The sequence below is a fragment of the Polypterus senegalus genome, chromosome 8 (genome assembly GCF_016835505.1).
Source record: "Polypterus senegalus isolate Bchr_013 chromosome 8, ASM1683550v1, whole genome shotgun sequence".
NCBI lineage: Eukaryota > Metazoa > Chordata > Cladistia > Polypteriformes > Polypteridae > Polypterus > Polypterus senegalus.
This window is the reverse complement of record NC_053161.1, coordinates 125,987,102-126,013,593: the sequence shown is the minus strand read 5'-3', so window position 1 is coordinate 126,013,593 and position 26,492 is coordinate 125,987,102. Positions and strand designations below refer to the sequence as shown.

At 37.8% G+C, this 26,492-nt stretch overlaps 1 protein-coding gene across 12 annotated transcripts in view; it reads left to right on the top strand.

Annotated features, from left to right (window-relative positions):
- ppfia2 (PTPRF interacting protein alpha 2) overlaps window positions 1–26,492 on the top strand; it is a 956,251-nt gene that overhangs the window by 848,418 nt on the left and 81,341 nt on the right. For all 12 annotated transcript variants that reach the window (XM_039761756.1, XM_039761753.1, XM_039761757.1 and 9 more), the window contains 4 exons: window positions 4,235–4,472; window positions 9,586–9,615; window positions 9,918–10,048; window positions 17,219–17,397. In XM_039761756.1, the coding sequence (XP_039617690.1) occupies window positions 4,235–4,472; window positions 9,586–9,615; window positions 9,918–10,048; window positions 17,219–17,397 (578 nt within the window). The remainder of the gene's footprint in view (window positions 1–4,234; window positions 4,473–9,585; window positions 9,616–9,917; window positions 10,049–17,218; window positions 17,398–26,492) is intronic.

The following is a 26,492-nucleotide window of genomic DNA, read 5'->3' as shown; positions in this document are numbered from 1 at the left end:
TACTTATACAAGCAAGAAGCCAAATTCACATTTTTGTGAAACTGTTATTCTTTGGAATTCTTGAAATTTTAAGAAGGTCAGTCTTCACCTTGTGATCATAGTGTGCGCTACCCCAGATGCATCTCTGCATGTGCGGCTCTCACTTGACAAAATGTAATTCTTGTGAAACAAAGCTCTGTCTTAACTCTAGCATTATTGAACTTACAAAGTACATGTTCTATATCTGCCCATCTAGAGCCCTGAAATAACATTACTGTACATGGGTTTACTGTATTTAAAACTAATGATATATTATATACACTCACCAGCCACTTTATTAGGTATACTTGTTCATGGCTTGTTAAAGTATATATCCAATCAGCCAGACATGTGGCAGCAACTCAGTGCATTTAAGCATGTAGTCATTGCGAAGACGACATGCTGAAATTCAAACCGAGCATCAGAATGGGGCAGAAGGGTGATTTAATTGACTTTGAACATGGTATTGTTTTTGTTGCCAGACAGCCTAGTTTGCATATTTCAGAAACTGCGGTTCTACTTGGATTTTTCACACAGAACCCTCTCCATTACAGAGAATGGTCCAAAAAAGGGAAAATATCCAGTGAGCGGCAGTTCTCTGAGTGAAAATGCTTGGTTGATTCCAGAGGTCAGAGGAGAATGGTCAGACTCGTTTGAGCTGATAGATAGGCAGCAATAACTCAAATAACCTCTTGTTACAACTGAGGTATGCAGAAGAGAAGCTCTGAATGCTCAATATGTCAAACCTCGAAGCAGACGGGCTGCAGCAGCAGGAGACCACACCAGGTGACACTCCTATCAGCTAAGAACAGGCAACTGAGGCTACAATTCACACTGGCTCACCAAAATTGGGCAACAGAAGATTGGAAAAATATTTTCTGGTCTGACGAGTCTCAGGTTTTGCTGTGACATTGGGATAGTAGGGTCAGTATTTGGCATCAGCAACATGAAAGCATGGATCTATCCTGCCTTGTATCAGTGGTTCAGGCTGGTAGTGGTGGTGTAACGGTGTGGAGAACGTTTTCTTGACAGACTTTGGGCCCCTTAGTACCAATTAAGCATTGTTTAAATCCCACAGCCTACCTGAGTATTGTTGCTGACCACGTCTATCCATTTATGACCACAGTGTACCCATCTTCTGATGGCTCCTTCTAGCACGATAACGCATCATGTAACAAACTCAGATTATCTCAGACTGGTTTCTTGAACATGACAATTAATTCACTGTACTCAAATGGCTTCCACAGTCACAAGATCTCAATCCAATAGAGCACCTTTGGGATGTGGTGGAACGGGAGATTTGCATCATGGATGTGCAGTGGACAAATCAATAGCAACTGCATGATACTATCATGTCAATATGGACCAAATTCCCTGAGGAATGTTTCCAGCACTTTGTTGAATTTATGCCACGAAGAATTACTTCAGTTCTGAAGGAAAAAGGGAGTCCAATTCAGTACTAGCAAGGTGTACCTAGTAAAGCGGCTGGTGAGTGTATACAGTACACACCGATAAGCCACAACATTAAAACTACCTACAGAATATTAGGTAGATCCCCCTTGTGCCGCCAGAACAGCTCTAACCTGTTGAGGCATACACTTCAGAAGACCTTTGAAGGTGTTCTGTGGTATCTGGCACCAAAACATTATTAGCAGATCCTTTAGGTCCTATAAGTTGCAAGCTGGGGCCTCCGTGGATGAAACTTGTTTTTCCAACACTTTCCAAATATCCTCAGTTGGATTGAGAACTGGAGAATTACTGAAATATATTTCCAGAGTGGCAGAGCACATTATCCTGCTGAAATTGGCCACTATCATCAGGGTGTACCGTAGCCATGAAGGGGTGTACGTGGTCTGCAATAATCTTTAGGTGGGTTGTACATGTCAAAGTTACATCCACATGAATGCCAGGACCCAGGGCTTCCCAAAAGAACATTGCCAAGAGCATCACATTGCTTCCACCAGCTTGCTGTCTTCCCATAGTGCAACCTGCTGCCCTCTCTTCCCCAGGGTAAACAATGCATGCACACCTGTTTCATCAGACCAGGTCATTTTCTTCCATTGCTCAATAGTCCAGTTCAGATGCTCACATGCTCAAAGTAGGCACTTTCGGTGGTGGACAGGGGTCGGCATGGACACTCTCTGACTTGTCTGCAGGTACACAGCAAATCGTGATACACTTTGTGTTCTGACACCATTCTCTCATGGCCAGCATTAAGCTTTTCTGTGGGATTGGACCAAACGGGGCTAGCCTTTACACTTAATGCACATCAGTGAGCCTTGGACATTTATGACTGTGTCACAGGTCCACCAGTTGTCCTTCTTTGGATCATTTTATTAGGTACCTAACCACTGCATACTGGAAACACTCTACAAGACCTGCCATTTTGGAGATGTTATGACCCAGTCACCTAGCCATCACACTTTGGCTTTATCAGAGTCACTGAGATCCTTACACTTCCCCGTTTTTCCAGTTCTAACGCACCATCCTGAAGAACTGACTGTTCTGTTGCTGCCTAATATATCCAACCCCTTGACAAGTGCCAAAGTAATGAGATAGTTGATGTTATTCACTTCACCTGTCAGTGGTTTTAATGTTGTGGCTGATCTGTGTAATATGTACATAGATAATAATGGGTATATGCGAAACCAAGTTTACTGTAGTTTAAGATGACGTAAAGTTTTGTCTTGGGATACGCAACATAGTCCTTAGAAATGTATCTTTCAGCTTAAACAAGGCTCTGCAGTAACTCTATTAATCTTGCGACTCACTAGTATGGCCACACTCTTCTATCTATTAAAGACATTTCCTTTGTGATCTGTTCTGGATGCAAACCAGTTTCTCTTTTAGTCCACTGGTTTATGATGTTGTTTATCATCTAATCAGGAAATTGTCCTGCTTTTTGATTTTGGTTAGTAGAACTAACGTGTTGTTCTTAGAAAACCTCCTTGTCCAAACCTCCTCCAGTGTGCATAGGCTGGCAAGAAAAAAACAAAATGAAAATTGTAACATCTGGAGATTTTAACCACACTTTCTTCTTGTTTGTAAATTTCTGTGCTCTGCAAGTGTGCATACCTTAGTCAGTCGAGGCCATATCATTCACTTCTCTTTAAGACTAAATCAAAAAATGCATTATTATTCTGTAAAATTTTTACTTGCATTTATCCTGGTGTTTAAATAAAATGTCAAAAATGTAAAATTTATAAACTTGCTATAGAGTAGAAAGATTTAATTCTTGATTTTTTCATGTACAGCTTAAATCCCATTGCATCCTGAACGATAAAAGTTATTTCATTTTGACATTTACTTATGCATCAGTCCTCCATTTCTGGTTCTTCAGCTTGAAGGAGAAGACACCATATATGTCAGTCATTTACTGAGAATAAAGATAGTTTTTTTCTAGTTTAGCTAAAACGGTGTAGTGTTTAGTTCTGCTACTTTCCAGCTGAAGGGATTTGGGTTTGAATCCCATTCTGGTTACTGGTGTTGTGGGGTTTCCCCGTTTCTGTGTTGCTGTAACTGACAACTTTAAATTTACCTTAAAAACAAATGAACATGTATTCATATGTGTGTCCTGTGACAGTATGGTGTCCGAAATATGATTGGTTCCTACTTTGCATGTGATTTATGACCCAAACCCAAGAAAATTGATTCAATGGGTTCAATAAATTAATGAATGGCTAGATATTGAGTTATCCTCTTTGACGTTTTGTGGGCGCAACACATTAAAACTATACTGTATATGGTATGTTATACACAGCTGTTAGGATCACATACACAGAATGAATTCTCACAATGATATCAAGGCCACGATGGAGTAATCAGATATAATGAGTAAGAGGAGTATTACATTGTTAGAGGTGGAAACAACATTTTTTAATTGCTTTCCATTTTTGTCCATCTTTAGAAGGTCTTAGGTGGTACCGTTATTTTTTTTAGATGAGTAAGTGAGTATAAGTTGGGTAATTGATTTAGTTTTTAAGTATTTTGTGTTTCTGGACATATAAATATCTATGCTTGATTCAGAAATAACATTTTCATGGCTTACCGTTGTTTCAGTGTGCCATTCTAAACCCAAACATAAAGAGGCAATGCCATACTTCTCCTTTACAGAACGTAAGGTCTTCTTAGCTGAATTGATAAATGTGCTGGCATAATTGAAATGACAAGGTTTTCTCCAGCAAAAATTTTGATGTCAAACAATATATATTTTTAGGTTAATTCAGGAAGAAAAGGAATCGACAGAACTGCGCGCTGAGGAAATTGAAAATCGTGTTGCTAGTGTCAGCCTTGAAGGGTTAAATCTAGCTCGAGCTCACCCTGGGACTTCAATTACTGGCTCTGTGACTGCTTCATCTCTGGCCAGTTCTTCACCACCAAGTGGTCATTCTACACCAAAACTTACACCCCGTAGCCCTGCTCGTGAGATGGTCCGAATGGGGGTTATGACCTTGGTAAGTATGTTGAACTAGCATCGAACAGATCATCCTTAAAAGCCTCTTATCTAAGATCTTAGTAGTACTTGTGATTAGACATATTTGTCTACTTTATGGTTTAAGCCTTTTAACACAATTGAAGAATGGAAAAGAACTTGCTGAATAATTAAGGATTGAAAACATTTATAACACAAATAAAAATAAAACATTCATATAGCTCCTTTCCCATGCTGAAATCGCTGCCATAGAACTAGAACTTTGAGACTAATGCTTTTCCTCCAGGTATTCTGGTGCTTTGGTTTTTCTCTCACATTCCTAAAAATGTGCATTTTAGATTAATTGGCCCCTTGTGAATGTGGGTGCTTGCATGAGTGTTCCTGTCCTATTTTATTAGAAATGGTCCCGTAACCCTGCTTTTCTCTCCCCCACTATACTTTTCTTTGTTTTTCATGGATGCTTGGACAAGCCTATTAGTTCCCTGTCTTGTTGACTAAGTCAGGCAGAGTCTTGTTAACAATGACTTGTGGCCTTTAGTAACCTCTTGCTATTAGTGTAATCAGGTCATGCTGGACAATCTTGAGGTTTCTGGGTGTCCTGGTGCTTGCAATGTTAGTGTATTCCTGCAGTAAGGGGCATATGGAAGTATCCTTCCCATTTCAGTAATATCCCCTGTAACACCAGGAGATGAAGCCATCATATGACAACATGTAATTTTTGTATGTTTTCTGATTTGGAAAACTCATAGTATTTATATTAGGTCTTTACTCTTTCAAAAAAACATTTTTGAAAATTACAAGAAATAAAAATAAATAATGAACACTGATTGTTAGCACTGGGCTTAATTGCTGTCTATTTCAATTATGTTGTAGTCCATCAAGAGTAATTAACCAGCAGCCGAGTGTCCCAAAACATATGTAACCACCACATGCTTCTGAGCAGGACATTCTAATCGCAGTGAAATAGCGACCAACACACAAGCTGTTTGGCTCAAAGAAGTTACTTTATGACACATGATGTATATTAGGCCGAATTACTTCATTTTAATCAATTTGTTTGGATGAGCCAATTTTGCTTAATCTGACTCTGAATGGTAAATTGTTTTTGGGCTTTTTTATAGTCATATATTGGCCATATTCAAAAAAAGACTCCAGATAACTGTACTTGGTGTCTAAGTTCATTGGGTTTTGTTGTTTTTGTTTTCTGATCAGATGCTGCATATTGTAATGAGAAATAAAGACAGGAAAAAGGTTTGGGGGGTACCACCCTGTATATTGTCAGATATCTCAAAAGAAAAGGATTGCGTGACGTTCTGCCGAGTAACCTGTCGAGACTGAGTCACCAATAAGAACTATATGCAGAGGAAAGGTGGTGAGCTTTTATAGTTGAGGGACAAGAACAGGTGGGTTATCTGGAGGGAAGGCGGATGTGAGGTCATCAGAGGGTGTGGTCTAAAGCAAGAAGTGGAAGGAAATTAGTTGTTACTACTCCTATAAGAATGGGAATAAAGGTAATAGTACACTTGATCACCCCCTGTGTCTGTGTTTCAGCGTTAGTCAGACACCCGTGCTGTCTCCCATGCACACGTGTGTGACAATATATATACTGTATATATATATATATATATATATATATATATATATATATATATATATATATATATATATATATATATATATATATATATATATATATATATATATATATACAGTGGAACCTCGGTTTGCGAGCATAATTGTTCGAAACGTGCTCGCAATCCAAAGCACTCGTATATCAAAGCGAATTTCCCCATAAGAAATAATGGAAACTCAGATGATTCGTTCCACAACCCAAAACTATTCATATAAAAATGATTAATACAAAATATAAAGTAAAAATACATAAAACAAATTAACCTGCACTTTACCTTTAAAAGAATCATGGCTGGGGTGAGTGAGTTTCTAAACTCAAGTGGGATTCTACCCAACGGGACGACACGCTGAAGAGTGTCCCAAAGCAATCGCAGTCTCCCGGCGCTGTAGCAGTTCGTCGTATAAGCGCATTCCAAAAAGATCACAGACATGCTATAAGCGCCTGCCGTCAATGGGTGATACAAGGAACATTATAAAGATCCGCTACAATAAATAACAGCGCTGTTGCTGTTTCAAGCTGAAGGCGGCTGGTGTTGTTAAAGTACTGAGACTCAGCTTCGTGTTTTGGGGCGCAAGATGGGGACTCGCACTTCACAGCACACACGTGTGCGCGCGAGCACACACACACACACAGTCACAATGCTGTAGTAAACAGTATAGCCTCGTACGAATGTTGACTATATGAGTGAGGCACACAGACTCAGACGGAGAATAGGAGACAATTGCCCTCAAGAGAAGAGAGAGAGAGAAGCACTGCGCACGAGCAAGAGAGATAAGGAGAAAGTGAGAGGCGAGTGCGAGTGAGCGAGTAAGATAAGGAGAGAGAAACATGCGCGAGCGAGAGAGAATAAGAGAGAGAGAGAGAGACGCGATGTCCGAGCAAGAGAGATAAGGAGAGAGAGAGAGATGCGTGCGCGTGAGAGAGAAGAACCATCAGCTCAGTTGTGATCACATGACGCTCAGCAGACAAAGTGTATCCATACTGCTCGTATTGCAAGACATCGCTCGTTTATCAAGTCAAAATTTATTTAAAAATTTTGCTCGTCTTGCAAAACACTCGTAAACCAAGTTACTCGTAAACCGAGGTTCCACTGTATATATATATACAGTATATACACTGTATATATATATATATATATATATATATTCAGAATATTCAGTTCAAGAGATGATTTTATTACTTACTTATTACCACTTTCTCAGAGTGTTGGCCAGATATATTCAGGAAACCCTAATTGATAGGTATGGCATCTTGGGAGAGCCTTAGAGGAGACAACTCCTTGGGATGAACTCACCTTTGGATGAGCCTCTCCTCCATATCAGAGTTAGTTTTAGGCATGTAATCAGAATGATTGTTTAATAGATGATTGATTTGTAGATGTTTATAGTGGACACTGCTGCAATGAGCCTAGATGAAACGACTGTCAGCTCCTGTCATGGTGGCAGGCCAGTGACCTATAGGTGGAGTGTAGTTAATGAAAGCAGCTGTAAAAGTATTGATAGTGCAAAGAGGTCTAGAAATTTGACAGAGATCAGGCAGATCAATAAGGTGTAAGCTGCAGCAGTGACTGAAGCAAATGCCCATGTGTGGGAGGAGTGTTTTGATGCCATGGAGGATCACTTGTGAATGGGTTCAAAGAGATTGTAGCAAACCATTTACCATCTTTTATACCATTTCTACTCACAATCTCATTCTTTCAGTTACCAAGAAGAAAGTCTTTCTATGAAAAACAAGAATTTTACTAGTGATTTTAATTATTTTATTTAATGGGTAGAGAGGCAAGAACACAAACTTGAATTATACGACAACCAAAAATTGATCAATTGGAGAAATTTTCCTATATTGAAAAGACAGAAATTGTAGTCAAGAAAGAAAAAATTAATACCCAGCATTCTAACCTAGCTAATTTGCTCTTATATTTTTTAAACTAAGAATCTTTTTTTTATTATACAAGCCATTTATTTCAGCAACCTTTTTTCTCAAATAATCTTCTTGTGTATTCAGGTATGTCATCCATTGACATTTGAGCAGTGATCAACGTGAACAACAACAAATTTTGTATATTGCACATTTTCATACAAGAAAAGAAAACCAAATAAGATAAGGCAATAAAAAGTCAAGTCATCCATAAATTTAGTCAGACAATAATAGTGTAAAAAAAAAGCAAAGAAGAACAGGAAAATGAAGAAGAACAAAAGTGTGATGTTGCATACAAGTATGTGCTTAGCCGTGCCGCCACCTGCAAACCAGTGAAGAACTGGGAGGTTTTCCATAGCTCATGTATGCTATCAACTGTGTCTTTCAGAATACTATGAATATATATATATATATATATATATATATATATATATATATATATATATATATATATATATATATATATATATATATATATACTGTATATATATATATATATATATTTTGCAGTATTGTGATTTGGGCATACTAGTTTAATATAGCATTATAAATTAAATGGTCAGTTGTTCTTTACAGTTGTTTGATTCTGTGTGTTATGGTTACCATTTCTGCTGTTTTTCCTACATTTATGATTCTAACTGTAATATACACAACTTGCCAATATCCAAAACTAGAATGGCAATTAGAGATACAAATATTTAACAATCAGAAATGCATCAGGAGCCATCACCCCAGCCTCCACTGCCTTATGTGAAAAATAACGTCAAAACAATTCTACAGTTTTAAAGCTGGTCTCTATAGGTAAAGTCTCTGTATCCTCTTGTGATTTTGTTTGTCCTGAAATATTATAGAGATTGTACTAGATGTGCGGGTGTACAATTTCAACAAGGTAAATGTGAGTTAAAATATTTTACGTACATTTAGAAAAACAGTTCTAAGCTTAACTGTAACCCATTGGTGAAATACAAATAGGACTAATTTGATTCTTCCCAGATCTTACTATGATCGTAGCCCTTTGGACTTTGCATCAGTTGTATGGATCTGTAATTCAAAATAAGTGCTTAGAATCTAACTGAAGCATTGCTTCTGATCATGATTAGAATTATAATATATATATACAGTATATGTGTGTGCATATATACATTATATGTGTGTGTGTATAAATATGTATATGTATAAATATGCACATATATCTCCTATTCTATCCTATTCTGAATTCTCTATGGCTATCACACAACAGCCTACAACGAAAGTTGCCTTATAGGTAGTGTGAAAATAAAATCAATTTCTGCATTTACAGTCTCAGTTCATCTACATAATGAATAATACCAAGAAAACCAAAATGTCTCACAAATAGATGTAGTATTATGCAGCAGTATATTCCCTAATGTAATTTGATTTGTAAACCTGAAAATGAGGATTTATTGTCAGCCTCTGCTTAACCAAGGATTGTATTTGAAGAAAGTTTATGCTGATGGAAAGAATTTGATATGTGCTTTTACATTATTTATGTTGTTGCATGTTTTTAATGATCATGTGTCTGTTTTTATTTTTTCCATTTTTTTCCTTTGCTTTTACGTTCCAGCCCAGTGATTTGCGGAAGCATAGAAGAAAGGTAATGTACTACATCTGTTAACTATTTCACTTTTGCCTGATACAGAGCTACATGTTTTTCTATTAAATATAATGGCAAGTCATTATCAAGTTTAATTTTGTCCAGTATAAACTGCCTTGTAACTTTGCATGGTATCTTACAGACTAGATGTTGTACAATCAGTACTGTTTTTGTTAATGAGCAGATTTTAAAAATAAAAAACAAGTTCTTCTCAAATGAAATCACATATGTAGTTTCTTTGTATAAATCCTGAGACGTTCAGTTTTTTGTTGTAAGTCTGAAGTCAGACAATCCATTCCTAGATTGCTGCTGTGGATGAAGAAGGCCGTGAAGACAAGGCTACCATAAAGTGTGAAACGTCTCCTCCTCCAACACCTCGTCAGGTCAGAATGACACACACACTGCCATCATCTTACCACAATGATACAAGAGGGTAAGGAGTGAAAACTACTTCTTGTGTTATTTATGTTCCTTGCTGATAACATTTAAAACAATACCTATTGTATTTCTAATAGTCGTGTACCTGTAACTAACAGTGTCATATTTCTTGATACAATTGTCTTGACAATGCGACTAGGTGTTCATTCTGCTTAGAGTTAACTGCCCAAGTCCAAAGACCTCCTTCTTTTAATTAACACCGTGGCTTACTTTTTCTTCCACAGTTTAAGGGAATGTGCCCAGGTGAACAGCTCAGAGCCTTGTTATTGTTTTTTACACTGTTATACCTTTTTTTTATCCCTAATAGTAAATTTCTGTTAGTTCTTGGTTCTTGGAACATTGTGTGACAATGATCTTATCTGTCACAGCTTTTGTTTCTGTGTGTATCGCTTGAATGCTGATATGTGAGGACACAGACACCATTTTACATATAAGCAGACACATTGCCTGAGGACATTCACAAAGAGGAAATAACACATTTGTTTTGAAGCAGAAATAAAGAAAAACAACAATATTAAAAAATATAAAATAATCGAATATCTATTATTTCACTTCATAAGACCAGACATCTGTTTTATATTCTTTGTTTTTATTTATTTTGTTTTTCTGGAATCCAAACCCAAGGCAGGCAGGCAGGCTGGCTTTCTGTTTGATCTTGCAGACAGGCCAGTCCCTTGTCATGAGTTCTTTTACTTTGAACTCCTAATCAGATTCCACACATCATTTTTTAGTTATTCTCATGTATTTTGTATACTTCTCATTTTTGTTTGGGTGATGCAGTACCGCCGCTCCCTATACGCAGAGTACGCAGTCTGCGTAGGGCACCAACTCCCAGGGGGCCACCATCCCAGCTGCTCAAAAAAATCGTTTTTATATATTATAATAATAAATTTATATTAATAATATACATATACAAATAAACAAAAATATAAACGTATATATTGCATTTTACGGTGAACGCAGAGTAGGCTAAGCACACATGATGACGCCCTCATGTATTTACTTTTATTTGAATAAAGTTCTATTTTGGCCCCTATAGTAGGTGTTTTTTTTATTGTTCTATTTTTACTTCCGTAATATTTGGGGGAGGGGGCACAAAAGTAAATTTCTGCTTAGGGCACCCATTTGGCCAGCAGCGGCCCTGGGGTGATGTCATTGTGCTGTCATTTTGTTCATTTTTTCTCATTTGCTATGGGATTCAGGCAATCGTGGGCATATTGTTTGCATGTTGCTAGCAATTGTTGATCTTGTACTTTGTAGCGTCAGCACAGCCGCATTACAGTTTAAGAAAGCAATGCGGTCACAGTGCTATCTTAGCTTTTAAATAATTTTGTTTTGAATTTTGTTTTCAATAGATCTTTTTTTGATTCTGCTTGGTTTTCCTTTCTGCTTTGTTTTCTGACTTATGAATTAGTTTTCTCCATTGGATTATTCAGTCAGAATTTGAACAAGCTGCTATTAACTCCTTGCCTGTGTTTTGACTACAAGCCTGTATATTGTGATGGACGATATGCAGAAGCGGGCACTCCCGCCCTATGCCAAACCAAGAAACAGGGCCCTTGCCCAGAATAGAGGCAGAGGATGTCAATGCCAGGAGGAATACACGGGCATCCCAGCTGGGTTAGATCCAGGAACAATATCAAGCTGGAAGGACTGTATAATGGAATAACTGGGGAGAACAATGGATTTGGAACATTGCCTTCCCCAGAACATCAGATGGCAGCTTCCTGGGATTGCAGCGGTGCCCCAGGTTTCTACAGGGCACTATGTGAACTTAGAGTTCTTTGTCTCCTTTCCATCTCCACTACTCCATGGTTAAACTTGGTTCCTCTTCCTCCCAACTCTGGCTCCCTGAATGGAGTGAGGTGGCTCCTTTTATGTTGGGCCTGGAACTGTTCCAGGTGACTCCTTAATCAGACCAGGAATCACTCCCAGGTGTGGTGAAAGCCCAAAGTAGGGCTGTGCAGCCCCCTAGTGCCTTGCAGATGCTCTGTCCCCTGGTCCTTCCATCCAGCTGGCATCCCAGCTTGGTAATGGCTGTGGCCGCCCACCACTACATATATAGTGTAGTGGGTGCGGCAACGTACTGTACCAGTGCATGCTCCCCAACTTGACTTGACAGTCATTCCACACAAATGCAGAATCAGGACAGGTGCCCTGCAGATGTATCAAACCATTGACCCGCTGCTAACATGTACAACTATGAGTATGAGTACGTTAAGTAAACGTTTTTTTTCACTAACACTAAATCAGAGTGACATATACTCTTCATATTCAATATACTAAATAGGCTATTGAAAATGAGTGTACACAGAACATATAAGTCTTGCTGGCATAAAAGTCATGGCCTGTGCTAAAAGGCTTAAGGCTGATTAGAAAAACAGAGATCATTCAGTTCTAGCTAGCCTGACCAGTTTTTCTTTATTTTACCTGGTCATGTAAATGCTAAACTTGATTGATGTCTAAGACCATTTCCTGTTTCACTCATGTATTATTAGTATGAGGTAACACACAGGTAAAATCCTTTTGTCATCAACAAGGGTAAAACAAAACGGCTTTCATCTCAAATGAGAAAAAAAGCTACACAGATTGGGGAATGGCCACCAAAAATGGGTATTAAGTTAAAATTACCAGTCAACACAATTAGGCCCATAGTAAAGAAGTTTAAAAAGCAATCACTGTTATACATTTTCCAGGAAGGAGATGCATCCGCATACTGCGCCCATGCACAGTGAGGATGGCAAGAGAGGCAAATAGAAGACCAAAGATTGCAGTTTTATGTCTGCAAAGTTTAGTTGACTCTTGGGAACTCACCATTTTAAAATCAATAGGGTACTGTATACAAAGACCATAATCACATACCCAAGGTAAAATATGGTGATGGATCTTTAAAACTTTAGCGCTGTTTTTCTATCAGTGGTCCAGGGGCTTTTGTTAAAATCAGTGGCATAATGAATTCCATTCAATTAAGGCCAAACATCTGATTACCTCTGCCAAAAGACTGAAACTCGACCATGGTTGGATCTTCAGACAAGACAATGACCGAACTCACACATCCAGATTGACAATGAAGTGATTGCAACAACAAAAAATGAAGGTTTTGCAATGGCCATCTCAGTCTTCAGACCTGAACCCAACTGAAAATATGTGGTCTTAATTGAAGAGAGCAATTCCCAAGAATTTCAATGAGTGGTTCAGGATCACTCCACTAGTGTTCTCTGACATTGTTAAAGAGGCCAAGTGCTGTCATTCTCACCAGCATGAGGCATACCTATTTATTTATGCTCATAATTCCACTCATTCCACGTGTGGTTCTTTTTATATGTTAATTTTAGCTAATTTTCATGGTGTTGACTTTGAATTAGGTCATGTAGCTCTTGTGGTGAGCACAATTATTCAACAACCAGTAACGGCGTTAACGTACAGTGAATACACTAATCTTGAGCATTCATAGTTTTTGTACTTTTTCTCTGTACATTTAGAATTCATTTGCTCAGAGGTTGATGCACTTGCTGCTTCCTTAGCAGGTCTCCTTTTCTCCACCCTAGGGGCCCGCTGCTTCTCTTCTTCCGTTGACATCTTTTCATGTTAAAACTGATTAGGTCAGTGTTTGTGTTGCAATTACTTAGTACGTTTTCTTTAATTTTTCACCTAAGCTGCCACTTAAGTCTACAATCTGCCTCAAGAATGATTAAAGATATGAAGAGGAAGGGGAAGTGACCACAAAGGTGGTAGGGATTAGAACGGCACCCATATGCATGCCGTGCTGCTTCCCGCTGCCAAGAGTTGATTCTACAATAAAATAAAAATAAAAAGAGTAATAAACATCTTCACCCCGAAAGCAGACAGTAGAGGTCACATAGTATATGTTGACTAAATTTCTGGTCAATAGGTCAAACGGTTTGCGAACTACAGGTGATTTAAAGTCCTGGACAGACAAACAGACAGCCACGGTAGTGTATTATATAAGAAGATAGAAAGTTTGGCAGAAGGCTGTCTTCTGCATTCTCCTATCTAAAAGAAGCAGATTCCGTGTCTCTCACATGTTCGTTTTGGGATAGGACTAACATAGAGAGAGGTTTGTTAGATTTTTTTTTGTTTTAACAGGAATGCTTTTCGAGAATCGCTGCTTTGTTTGCTCCACACACAACTAATTAAAATTTTGTGCCAAATTATGTGAGAAAATAAAAATACACAAAAGAAAATAGCTATTTCCGATCTCAGAATATCATCGTTGTGTTCCTGAACCACCATACTCAGACCTGCAGATATTTAGTTAGAAATCACTTTGCCACCTTTGAACATTGTGGAAAGAATTATCATTAGTGTGGCAAATACATACATGAGAATCTAAAAGACTGAAATGAGGAAGTCAGGAGTTTTCTGTTTTTTGTTTTTTTTTTCTTATTTTAATTTTTGAATTCCACAGTAGCCTCCATTGTGTTGGAACCCAACTTCTCTGCATATTTGGAGTACCAATGCTGAACACAACATTCCAGTAGTGGCTTTGGTTTGGCCACCCCAGGACATGAAAACTCTTCTTGCTAATCCATTTTTTGTGCCTAGCTCATTCAACATGGATGCCAAACATGTTTTCAAGAATGCGATATTCCTCAGAATGTGTGATTCCCTTGATGAAGTTAAGTTGCTCAAAACCAGATTAAGAAGAAGAGTGTCATACACTGTGACAGTAGATGTAGGCTGTGTTAGCTTTTTGTAAAACACAGATTTCCGTGACTTGTTCAGGTGGACTCTAGCAAATCTCCAACAGTCAACTTAGTTTTGTTTTTTTTTCTTGACAAAAGAGGCTTCTTCTTGGCAACCCTTCCAGGAGTGACATTTCTGTTAAAGGTTCTTTTATTTTTTTTTTTTCACTGATGCTCCACTGCTCCAGATGCAGCCAGGAAAGCTTGTAGATTTCTAGGTGTTATTTTTGGATTGCCTTTTACCTCTTTTATTATTCTCTTTGTAACCCTGGGTATAATTTTAGGAAGGCATTCACATGTTAATGGGGCTGCTATTGTTTTAAATGCCCCCTGCTTGTATACTGTTTGCCTAGTGGTGTATTTTATTTTGCTTCATAACCTTTATTCATTTTATTTTTTCATCCGCTACGTTTTCTTTACTTCTTCTAAGGTTTCCTTATTTCAAGGCAAGATGCTAGACTTATCTACTTTCTTGCAATTATTTATAAGCATAATTTCAAACCCTCAGTTTCATTGGTTAGCTTGTTTAACACTTTGTCATTGGCCCACCTGATTCTGCTATGCTTTGATGTAAGTCATTGAGTTGAGGGTTCACTTACTTTTACACCAGTCCAGTTTCTATGTAATGTGTGTACTATGGGGAGATTTACTTGAAAGAGACCCCGCATATTCTGTTGTAACTCCCGTTAGGATGAAGCAATCGGAACCAACAAAATACACTATATACCTTGACGTATCTGTAATCGATTGCATGACATGCGATGCTGGAAGTGGTTTCCGTTTTCCATGAATGTATTGGCAAGTATCTCGGGGGAATAGCAGCAATTTCACATTGGATGTTTTCTGTCAAATCTTCCACAGTGTGAGGCTTGTTCCGATAGACTTTTCCTTTGAGCAAACCCCAAAGGAAGAAGTCTAGTGGTGTCAGATCCAGCAACTGTGGTGGCCAAAGCCCCTTTGAAATTACCCTGTTGCTGAAGAAGGACTCAATTTCTGCCATGCTCCTTGCTGCTGTGTGATACGTTGCTCCATCTTGCTGGAAGCAGCCTTCCTTTAACTCACGATCATCCAGTTGATTCTGATATCACTTAAATGAACTGGTGTCCCAATTGGTGCACACCATGAACACGCGCTGCTCAATACTGTATACCACCATCCTGATGAGAAGTCGAGTGACTGAATAAATGGGTACAGGTGATATGAACCCAGAAGTTGCAAATGGAGGTTAAACGTTATGACGGCTGTCTGGCACCTACCTCATTGCTCTGACGCAGGGGCATGTCAGCCTGTTCGATGCTCCATATACTGAGGAGCACATTGCATGTTGTTTTATTCAGATTGCTTTGTCCTTTGTCCTTATTACAGAATTTTTGGGGCCTCATTTGAGTGAATCTCCCTGTATTTTGCTGCTGAAATTATGCAATAGGTTCAAACATGACTATATCTGGTGCCTTGTATGGTTTCTTCAAGGGTTTTTACAATACAGTCAAAAAGTGATTATCATTCACTGAATATTTCAGTTTCAAAGGTTTTTAATTAAATGTAAAGTTCAAGGTACTCACAAAAAAATGTGATAAAAAGTGCAGGATAGGAAGCCAAGAGCAGATTGAATTTGGGCAGAAATGTGTGACATTAGAACATTTTTCTCATTTTTGCATATATTCTCTCTGATCACATTGGTTTTATCTCAGATGCTAAAGTGTGTGGTCGATGAATTGCAACACTAAATTGTCCTACTGTAATACACAGTGTCCTACAATGGCCAAGTTACCTATCCATGGTTGATTCCTGCCTTGCAACGGGTGATGCTAGAAATGACTCCTACTCAATTATTTAAGAAATGGATGGAGGTATTATTCTGAGGAATGAAACTACCACCAAAATGCTAACACTTTCATACTACAAATGGCTATCTAATCTCCATTATATAAGATGTCCCCAAAATGCACTCCATGCCCCATGCATATCTTTTAATTTCATGGTTGTGCTTCTGTCTCTACTCTTGATGCTCTGTCAATATGTTGATGTGAGATTATGAATATTTTTGTTTTGTTTTTTTTACTTTTTAAGCATTCAATACCCGTATGCCCTTTTCTTCTTGTATTCATCATAGCAGCATAGCTTTAACTGATCAGATGTGATCTGTGGTAGCTACAATCTATAGAAAGGGTATAGAGGTTATTATTTTCTGAAGAAAAAAAAATTGTGTTTACTTTCCTTTCAAGTTCAGTGCTCTGCTACTTTATTCGCCTGCTGTGTTTAAATTGTGATTAAGTATTTCTGCTCATAAGAAATAGTTTAGCTTCATAAATTTCCTTTGATAAATTATGCTTATTATTTCTGTAAATGGTAGACTGAGCTGGTAATCACAAGAAAAAAAATAAATTTAATGAATAGATGTAAGAAAATAAAGTTTGATTATGGCCTCTTTGTTTGTTAATTGCATTTTATGTCTTTAGTTTATCTACTGCACTGGAAGTAGAAGCAGGCGCGCTCAGCAGTGTGACCAGCAGCCAAGACTCCCTCCATAAAGCCCCAAAGAAGAAAGGCATTAAATCATCTATAGGTCGCTTGTTTGGCAAAAAAGAAAAAGGAAGACTTGGTCAGCTGACCAAAGAGTTTGTTGGTCCTGGTCAAGGTTGGTAATATTTTATTTTTGCATTAATCCAATATCTAGTTAATATTTTTAATATCATATGTGTTTTTGATGGATAATACTGTACATATTGTCTGTGAGAGTCTGTTTATTAAGGTGTTATTTCCTTTTTGTTCAGAATGTATACAGTAATGCAGTTTACAACGCTCAACTGTGTTACCTTTGAAGAATGAGTAAAAGGCTCATTAGTTGTCAGTAATAAAAAGTGGGCTATCTTATACTATTAGATCGGATTTATCTCTGATTTTTTTTTTCACATCTTACCTTTTTTAAGACATCTTTATATATAATACGCTACTGTGGCTGTGCGTTTGTCTGTCCAGGATATTAAATTACCTGTAACTCGCAAACCATTTGACCAATTGACCTGAAATTTAGTACACATACACTACATGACGTGTACTACCCGCTTTCCCAGTGATGACTGACCTCCAAGGTCATTCCTCTTTTTATTTTATTTATTGTTGAATCAGCTCTCAGCAGCATCAGCCAGCAGGGTGACCATGCGGTACATGCGTACGGGCAACGTTCTCATCCCTACTATCTTCACCGTCACTTCCCCTACCTCTTCATATCTTTAATCATTCTTGAGGCAGAGTGATAGCTTAAGTGCCAGCTTAAGTGAAAACCATAGACACATGGAATAACTTACTAGGTATTGTGGTTGAGAGTAGGACTTTAGGGTCCTTCATATCTCAACTGTATGTGGAGAAATTAGGTAGATGGAATTGGTGAGCTTTTTGGCTCAATGTCCTCTGTTCTCATCAAATAGCGCAATACTCTTTTTAAAGAAGTTATTGTGGTATAGCGGGTCCGCGGCTGTGAAAGAATGGTTTTTTTTTAAATAATCCATTTGGCCGTGTCAGTCTCCGTGGGTGTGCTCATGCAGCTGCGGGGTGATGATCAGGTAATTGGGGTGAGACGCACCTGCACGTGAAGGTGCAATCATTCTCAATTGCTTCATTGTCTTCCTACAGTGCGTGATTGAGACTCTGCACCCATGAAGCCATATAAGTACGGGCCAGCAAAAGCGATCATGAGACACAAAGAACAAAAGAGAAAACGAAACGGATGGAGGTTAAGGAGAGAATAAGGCAGGAAACCGCAAAAGCCGGTGAGGGAAGAGAGCAAGTGAGAGCAGGCTCACTGGATAGAATGCAGGCAGCTGGGAGGACAGCCCTGGAAAGGAGTGTTTGGCCGACACTCGGTGGGCGCAATAGTTAGTGGCTGCTCTAGTTATGAGCAGTTATGAGGAGCTGGAGTGACCGGGAGTATCGCCTCATAAGGCTGAGAAGGTAGTGGGAGTCGAGGAGGCTTGGGATGGAGAGCACCAGTGTGAGCTCACTGGTCGAGGACCTGAGTCTTGGTGCAGTGAAGGAGCTGTACATAGCCAGGGGACGGAAGGCTACCGGACCAGTAGAAGGTCAGCTGCACCTGCAAATAGGATGACTCCTGTTGCAATGTCCATATGGGATAAGCAGGGGAGCCACCAGCTATAATGAGGCGGCACCGGGTTTTTAAAAAGGGGACAGCTTCCAGCCCATTGCTTTAAGCTCGTTTAAAAGATTTATTTATTTTTAACATCTACTTTTTGTATCCGTTTTTATGGATTATTTATTTATAACCTTGAGCACTGCACTGCACTTTATTTGGACACTGTTTAGTTTTGATTGGTTTTTTTTTAAATAAAAGCACTTTTGCACTTTGCACCTGCCCCTTGCTCCAAGAGTGTGTTGTCCCCATTTGCACAGCTCTTTCAGTTACATTACCAACGGTGTTGGGTTCAAGAGGCTCCCAAAACAGGAAGAGGGATCTTGGAGCAGGACTGGCACCGTCACAGTTAGGCGCTTACTTTGTAATGAGGTATTCATTGGGCCTTTATACTCAAATCCATTAGATTATACAGCTATCCGTTTTCAGTCTTTCTTTTTCAATTGCAGGGTTGTTTGTAGCCAGAAGTAATTCTGATAGCGTTAGGTGGGAGGCAGAAGTTGTCCCTGAACTTCAGTTCCATACATGCAAATGATTAGGATGTCAAAGCAAACAGGTTTACTGCGAAACACATTTACAGAGGAATACAGAAAGTATTCAGACCCCTTCACTTTTTTTACATTTTTTTCTTCTGCAGCCTTGGACTAAAATTAATTTAATGCATTTTTTTCCCTTATAAAGCAACTCTCTATTCTCCAGAATGACAGAGCAAAAACAGGATTTTGGGAATTTTTACCAAAAAAACAAAATAAAGCTGTTTGAATACTTTCTGAATTCACTGTTGATGCAAGGAGAACGGCAAACTTCAGGATAAATGGTGCCCCGATCATTGTTGAGATTGAGCAACACAAAATATTGAAAAGTTGTGAACAGGCGTCAAAATAAACAAAATCCTGACCAGTAATTTATTCACTCCTCAACCCAGGCAACCAGACGTCAAACTCAAGAGTCAGGCTTTTGTTAGACCGGAAAATGAGGCACTGGGTTTAAAAGTTAAAAAACATACAACAATCCCCTGTGCTTAAAGGACAATTCAATGAACAGTTTTTATAAATGAAAAATGCATTCACCAAAATCAAAAAAGAGAACAAAAATGGAAAAAGAAATAAAAAGGATTTGCCTAAAAATGTCATTTAAGGCAAACAAGTCCAAATCCACAATTTAATAGCAAAATGAAATAAACAGTAGCAAACATTTAGTAAACCAGACAATCCAATACAATACTCACAGAAAGCTGTCTACCCCACGTACTCCAATGACATACTTCTGGGGCCGTCTCTTCATCCTCAATATAAGATCTGTGGCAGGAGGCTGGGACCCAGACCCAGCCGGGACACCTGGAAGGACCGAGAGGTGGTCTATATGTCCCCCGGACCACGAGGGGGCAACTGCCCTGGATGATGAGGGGACCACGGGGATGGAGCAAAAAGGTTCAAACCCACCTGGGCAGGTGGAAGAAGAACCTTCCAGGGACATCCAGAGTGCTTCCGGGTGCTAGTGCTGGGAGCCCTGTGTGTATGCGAACTCTATTGTAAATAAACATGTGTTTCATAACGTGGTGGTGCTTTGTCTGATGGTGTTCAGACCAGCGTTCACAGAGCTAATGGTGGTTTCACCTCTTTGGCGCTCTACCCACAAAACAGATGGAACAGATTCAAACAACATACACATAAATGCTAGATAATAAATAAATTTAGCAATATTAACAAAAATTACATAAAATCAAAAAGCACAGGGAAGTAATAGTGCAAAAATGGCATAAATAGCAATAAAACAGAAAATAAACATAAACCAAGAAACAAACCCTGACTATAACATAACAACTAAGTTTTAAAGGCAGAGCAGTAAAAATTTAGGGCAGCAGTGTTAACCACCACACCACCATGCTTTTCTTGTCACTAATTATTGAAACAGAATGTGCAGGTGAAGCTGTGAATGGCAGATGCACAATGAGCCTTAATTCCCTAAATGTGGACATTCGTGGCTGCATTTCTCACTTTAATAACCAATATAATTTCTAATAAACTTATAATGGCAAGAGCTTTTTTATTGTGCGTTGAAATCTGTTTTAGGTAATGGTTACAATGGTTAAAACTGTCTTGATAATTTCAAATTTTATGAAGGATCACAATTGTGTCCTTGTCACTTTCAACAGTATAGAAATGGGGAAATATTTTACACCTTTGGACAACCGGGAATACCTATTAAACATCTTAGGTTCACAGGCAGCGATTTGGGTAGTGGACACTTCAATGTTTATGAAAGTTTCAACTCTGACAAAGTGGACACAAAGTTATCAATGAAACCTGTGGTATCTTTACATCCATCCATCCATTCATTTTCCAACCCGCTGAATCTGAACACAGGGTCACGGGGGTCTGCTGGAGTCAACACAGGGCACAAGGCAGGAACCAATCCCGGGCAGGGCGCCAGTCCACCGCAGGACACACACAAACACACCCACACACCAAGCACACACTAGGGCCAATTTTATCTTCAATATCTTTACAACGGTTCACAAACACGGAATGTAACTTGAACACAACACGTCCTCCAAATACAAACCTGATTGAAAGAAATAAAGATAATCAAATCCTTGATGACAGCAACACTCATAACAGTCACATAACAATTACATTGACAATCATGGTACGGTATTTTTAAAATGTTTCCTTTTCTTTTTGATAACTTCTTTAACACACTACTTCTCCGCTGCGAAGCGTGGGTATTTTGCTAATAACTAATATAATTAAAGAATACTGTATGTCCTGTATATTGGAGTGTAGTGAAAATTAGGCTCATATGAACGATTTCTTCAATATAATAAAAAAAGCTGCAGCACAATGTGCATAGAGGAGCAGGATAAACAGCTGATGCTCTCCAAAATTCAGAAAGCTACAAATTCATTATAAAGCAGGAAGGTCACAGGTCCAGTTGGCTTTCCAGCGGAATTTAATAAAATAACTGTTAATGCTATCTATGTTCATGGAAACTGGAGAAACTAGCATATTAACATTATGCAAAGAATCAATCATTTAATTTCCATAGAGCAACACAAACATTTCAGAGTGTGCTTCCTACAAACCAATCTCACTACTTAACAATAATTTTAAGTCTATGTTGAAAGTTATTGTAAAAAACAGATAATGTCACAAGGTCAGACTGGATTTTTCTGAAGGCAGACTATGGATCTAGAAAAAGCTTTAGATAGTGCTGAGTGGAGACGTCTATTTGTTGCACTTTGCAAATGTAGGTTCTGACCCTACATACTGTATATTAATAAACTGTTACTTTGGTAACACCCAGAAAGTGTTACTTTATATGTAAAATATAAACTGAGCATTTTATTCTAAAGAGTTTTGCGGAATTGGTACACAGCAATCGTTACTAATTTTTCAATTAATTATTAGGACAAAACCACTGGTAAAATATAGTCAAATACAAAAATAGTCAAAAACAACAATTCTTTTACAAATTGACTTTTTATTTTATTTTTTGAACACTAATTCTCTCATAAAGTTACTTCTCTTGTTTCAGTGAGATTTTGGATAGTTTAATATGTGCACCACAATGATGTTTCGGGATATATGGGCTTTGTGCTCCCATAGCATTCAAACTATGGTTCTTTGCACGTGTTTGTGTTTTATTACTCGATTGTTTTTAAGGCATCATGTCTACAACTATGAGAAATGACAAAAGGAATCTCTGACAGTGTGAGCATTTGAAAATCTTTAGTCATTGGGCACAACAAAGGGAATAATTCAGATGGACAGAAGGGAAGGGAAGACACATTTTAGTAGAATTACAAATCTTACTTCACTTGTGAATTAGTTTGTTTTCATTGTGAATTGCTTAATATTTTAAATTTAAAAATGCAAATTATTTATTTAAATTAAAGAAAAACTACCATAAACTAGGGCTGGCACCCTGCCTGGGGTTTGTTTCCTGCCTTGCGCACTGTGTTGGCCTTGATTGGCTCCAGCAGAACCCCATGACCCTGTAGTAAGGATGTAGAGGGTTGGAAAATGGATGGATGGATGGATGGATACCATAAAATCAAATGTTCAATCTCTCTTTTAATGTAAGCTGTTCAAATAAAACAATGTGTTTCATAAATGTAATTCATTATATTGTAATATGAATGCAAAATACTGGGCTACCCCCAGATACGTTTTTAATTAAAAATCCCACATCTTTTGACATTGTATGTATAAATGAATGTATTATCCTATTAAACCAAATAAAAGTTCTTCAAACACATAGTGTAGTACATTTGATTTGTAACTGATGTGTTTTACATAAGTGTTGCACTGGAATATGTTATATATCATCTAATAATTAGGAAATTATTCACATACATTAAGGTTTAGAAGACCAGATACTTGTGGTCTTTTATTTCACTGTCACATAAATGGAAAAAAAAAACTGAAATGGAAACAAAAATTGAAACAAAATTCAAAACCTCCTACAGTAACACCATCTTTCTTGAGTTCAATTCAATTTAGACAACCACTGTTATTCTACACTTAACAAACCCAATACATCATTTAGTCATCTTTTGTGCTGAACCACAAAAAAAAATGAATTTAAAAAGAACACATTTAAACAGCAGACTAATACAAATGCCTTGTTTTTAAATAATAATTGAAAACAGAATTCATATGTATTATCTTTGTAAGAATAATACTTAAGTATAACTTTACCTTGTTAAGCTCTGTAAGTTTTTTAATGAAGAACAATTACAATTATGTAAATTTAATAAGTATTGACTATGACAGAAATCATTGATGCATGTTATTCTTTTCAAATGCTTTGATTTGGTTTGGGGAAGTCATTCTTTCTGTCAAGGAACTTAAACAGATTATGAAACAATCAGTCAACTTTTATTTAAGAGAGGACCGAGAGAAAAAGTGACGTAAAATGAAATTATGGCATATTTTATTACACCTTAAAACATATCTTTAACATCAGTCAAAAGATCTATAATTTATAAATCACACTTGCGTTAAACACGGTCTTAAATTCCAAGTTAAGTCCTTGAATTTGAAGTCTCGATATTTTTAAATTATGTCCTTGAATACTTGCATTGATTCAACATAGCAGCCAGATGTCAAGAACGTGGCCTGACTTCTGCATGGAGTAACTTGGGCTGCAGCTACAGGGTCCCCGAAATGATCCAAGATGTACAGGACAGATTTATCCCGTTACAGATGATTCCTTACAGCATTTCAGTCAGTTCATAAGTGACAGCATTTAGCTGTAATTGTGACAGCTCATCCAGCACTGCACACTGAAACCAAATGACAGGGGGCTCATGTGGTCTCATGTCAGTTATGATGAGCTGCCAGCTTTCTTTACCCTTATTGTATATCACAATTCAGAACCCTGATGGTGAAATGGACTGATTAACAAAACCTTTATGGGTCATCCTGAATATTCGTCATAAGTGAAGAACTATTCAGCTTACTTGTCAGGTCCTTACATTTTGTTAATAACAGCTTACCTGTCACTTTGCACATTGCTAAAAAAATTTTTGAAAATAACATAGTTTACATACCTGAGCAGAATGCTGCTGACAAATCACATAGTTTGGAAAAGTCATTTTGACAATGAAGGGATACAAAGTGTTATAAACAATTACTGAGCTTGCTGAATCCCTACTGAACAAATGGTAAAGTATATTAGTAGCTTGACAAACGTGCTCAGACTCTGCAAACTGGTGTTTTTCTTTTTTAAATATATGTATTTTTTCCTCTTTTTATTTTTGTTTTTATTTTTCTTAGTTTTACCTGAACAGCTGAAAATATCTGATGGTTTGTAAATAACTGGTGCCAGCAAAAAATGTTTTTAGGTATTTTTTCCTCCATCTCTCCTTCTTGATTTTTCTCTCTGAAAATAGATAGTTGAAATACTGTGGCATGGCATACTGTGCTCTGATGGCTATCAGATATAATTCTTCGATTTGCTATTGCATACTCGGTCCCTGCCTATATATCATTAATAGTCTTGAATGCCGTTTCTGCTCGTACACTTCTTTAAACTCTCATAATACCTGCTGTTCTCATGCAGTGTCTGTTCACCTTTAAGTTACTCCTAAGCTTTGACATTACATACTGTATTTTCTGCTGTTCCGTCAGAATACCTAGGTGACGATGGAGAAATGGTTCAAGCATAGGGGGCCCCCTCCCACCAAAGTCTACCCCAATCAAGTTTCAGCTGATTGGGCCATTGCTGTGCGATGTTTATTTAACAGCAAACACATTTTTCCCAGCTTTCCTTACACCTTCTCACACCTATGACCCTAAAACCAATCCGTAATACATGGCAGGAACCCTGAAACTCATAAAAGCAAATTATGGAGATCCTCCTTCACTTACAGGGTAAGTATCAAGCCTTTTCTACATGTTGTGAAATATGGGAGAAACCCCAGAATGAGGCATTAGCTTCCCTGAATAATTCATTTGTGAAAGTCTCAGGGTTGAGTGTCTCTACAGGGATCTCCAGCTCTAGTCCTGGAGAGCTACTATGGCTACAGGTTTTCATTCTAACCCTAATCTTAATTAGCAACCAGATTTTGCTGCTAATTAACTCTTTGCCTAAATTTTAATTGATGCAAAACTTAAGGTCCCTTCATTATTTCATTTTTCCTTAATTAGCAACTAAACAATATTAAGACATAAAATGAAGCAACACATAAACAACCTGTGTCCATCACACAATAAGTGAAAATAAAGAAAGATGAAGGCCTCAGTAATGTTGATCTGCTCAGGTCCACAAAACATTTTGACAGCACTCTTAAAAAAGAAAATCAACTGTTTTGGAAATGTCTGCCATGGTAGAATGAGCGCCATGGAATTAAATAATGGGTTTAATTAGCAACAAGAATTAGCCTCAAATTAAGAAACTGAATGAAGTGAAGTTGGTTGGAGTTTGAGGCCCCAACTTAGTTGGTCATCTGTTGGCTCACTTCACATAAAATTTATGTTTTAAGTGCCATTTAAGGAAAAAAGAATCATTTTAGTGGTCAGAGTCTCAAGAAAAGTCAATTAAAATAAAGGGAAATAGTTAATTAGCTGCAAAAACTGGTCACTAATTAAGAAACGAGAGAAAACCTGCAGGCACAGTAGCTCTCTGGGACTGGAGTTGGAGACCCCTGCTCTATTTTAAGTCCACAACAAATGTATTGTCTTTGCAGTTTGCATGCACTTTTCATCATTGTATTAAAACTACTTCTATATATTCCTTTAGCTTAAAAGCAGTTTCAATGTAATGTGTTTGTACATCAAAAACATTCAGCATCTCTGACTAGTTTTTGTTTGATAATGATAGATCAAACCAATGATGATTTCATCTGAGAGTTAGTTTTGCTTTTAGACATCTAAGATGTGATTCAGGCATTTCTTTAGTAAAGAAGCCAAAATAACCCATCAAATTTGATTTTCCGGATGACTAGGTTGCACTGCCTCCTACTATTTTGTAATGTTACTTTTATGACAATAGTTGCATAATTACAGTGCATCTATCTCCAGAGTATTTCTGACAATGATTTTATACTCCCGACTGTAATAAATCACAAAGGTTTGGTG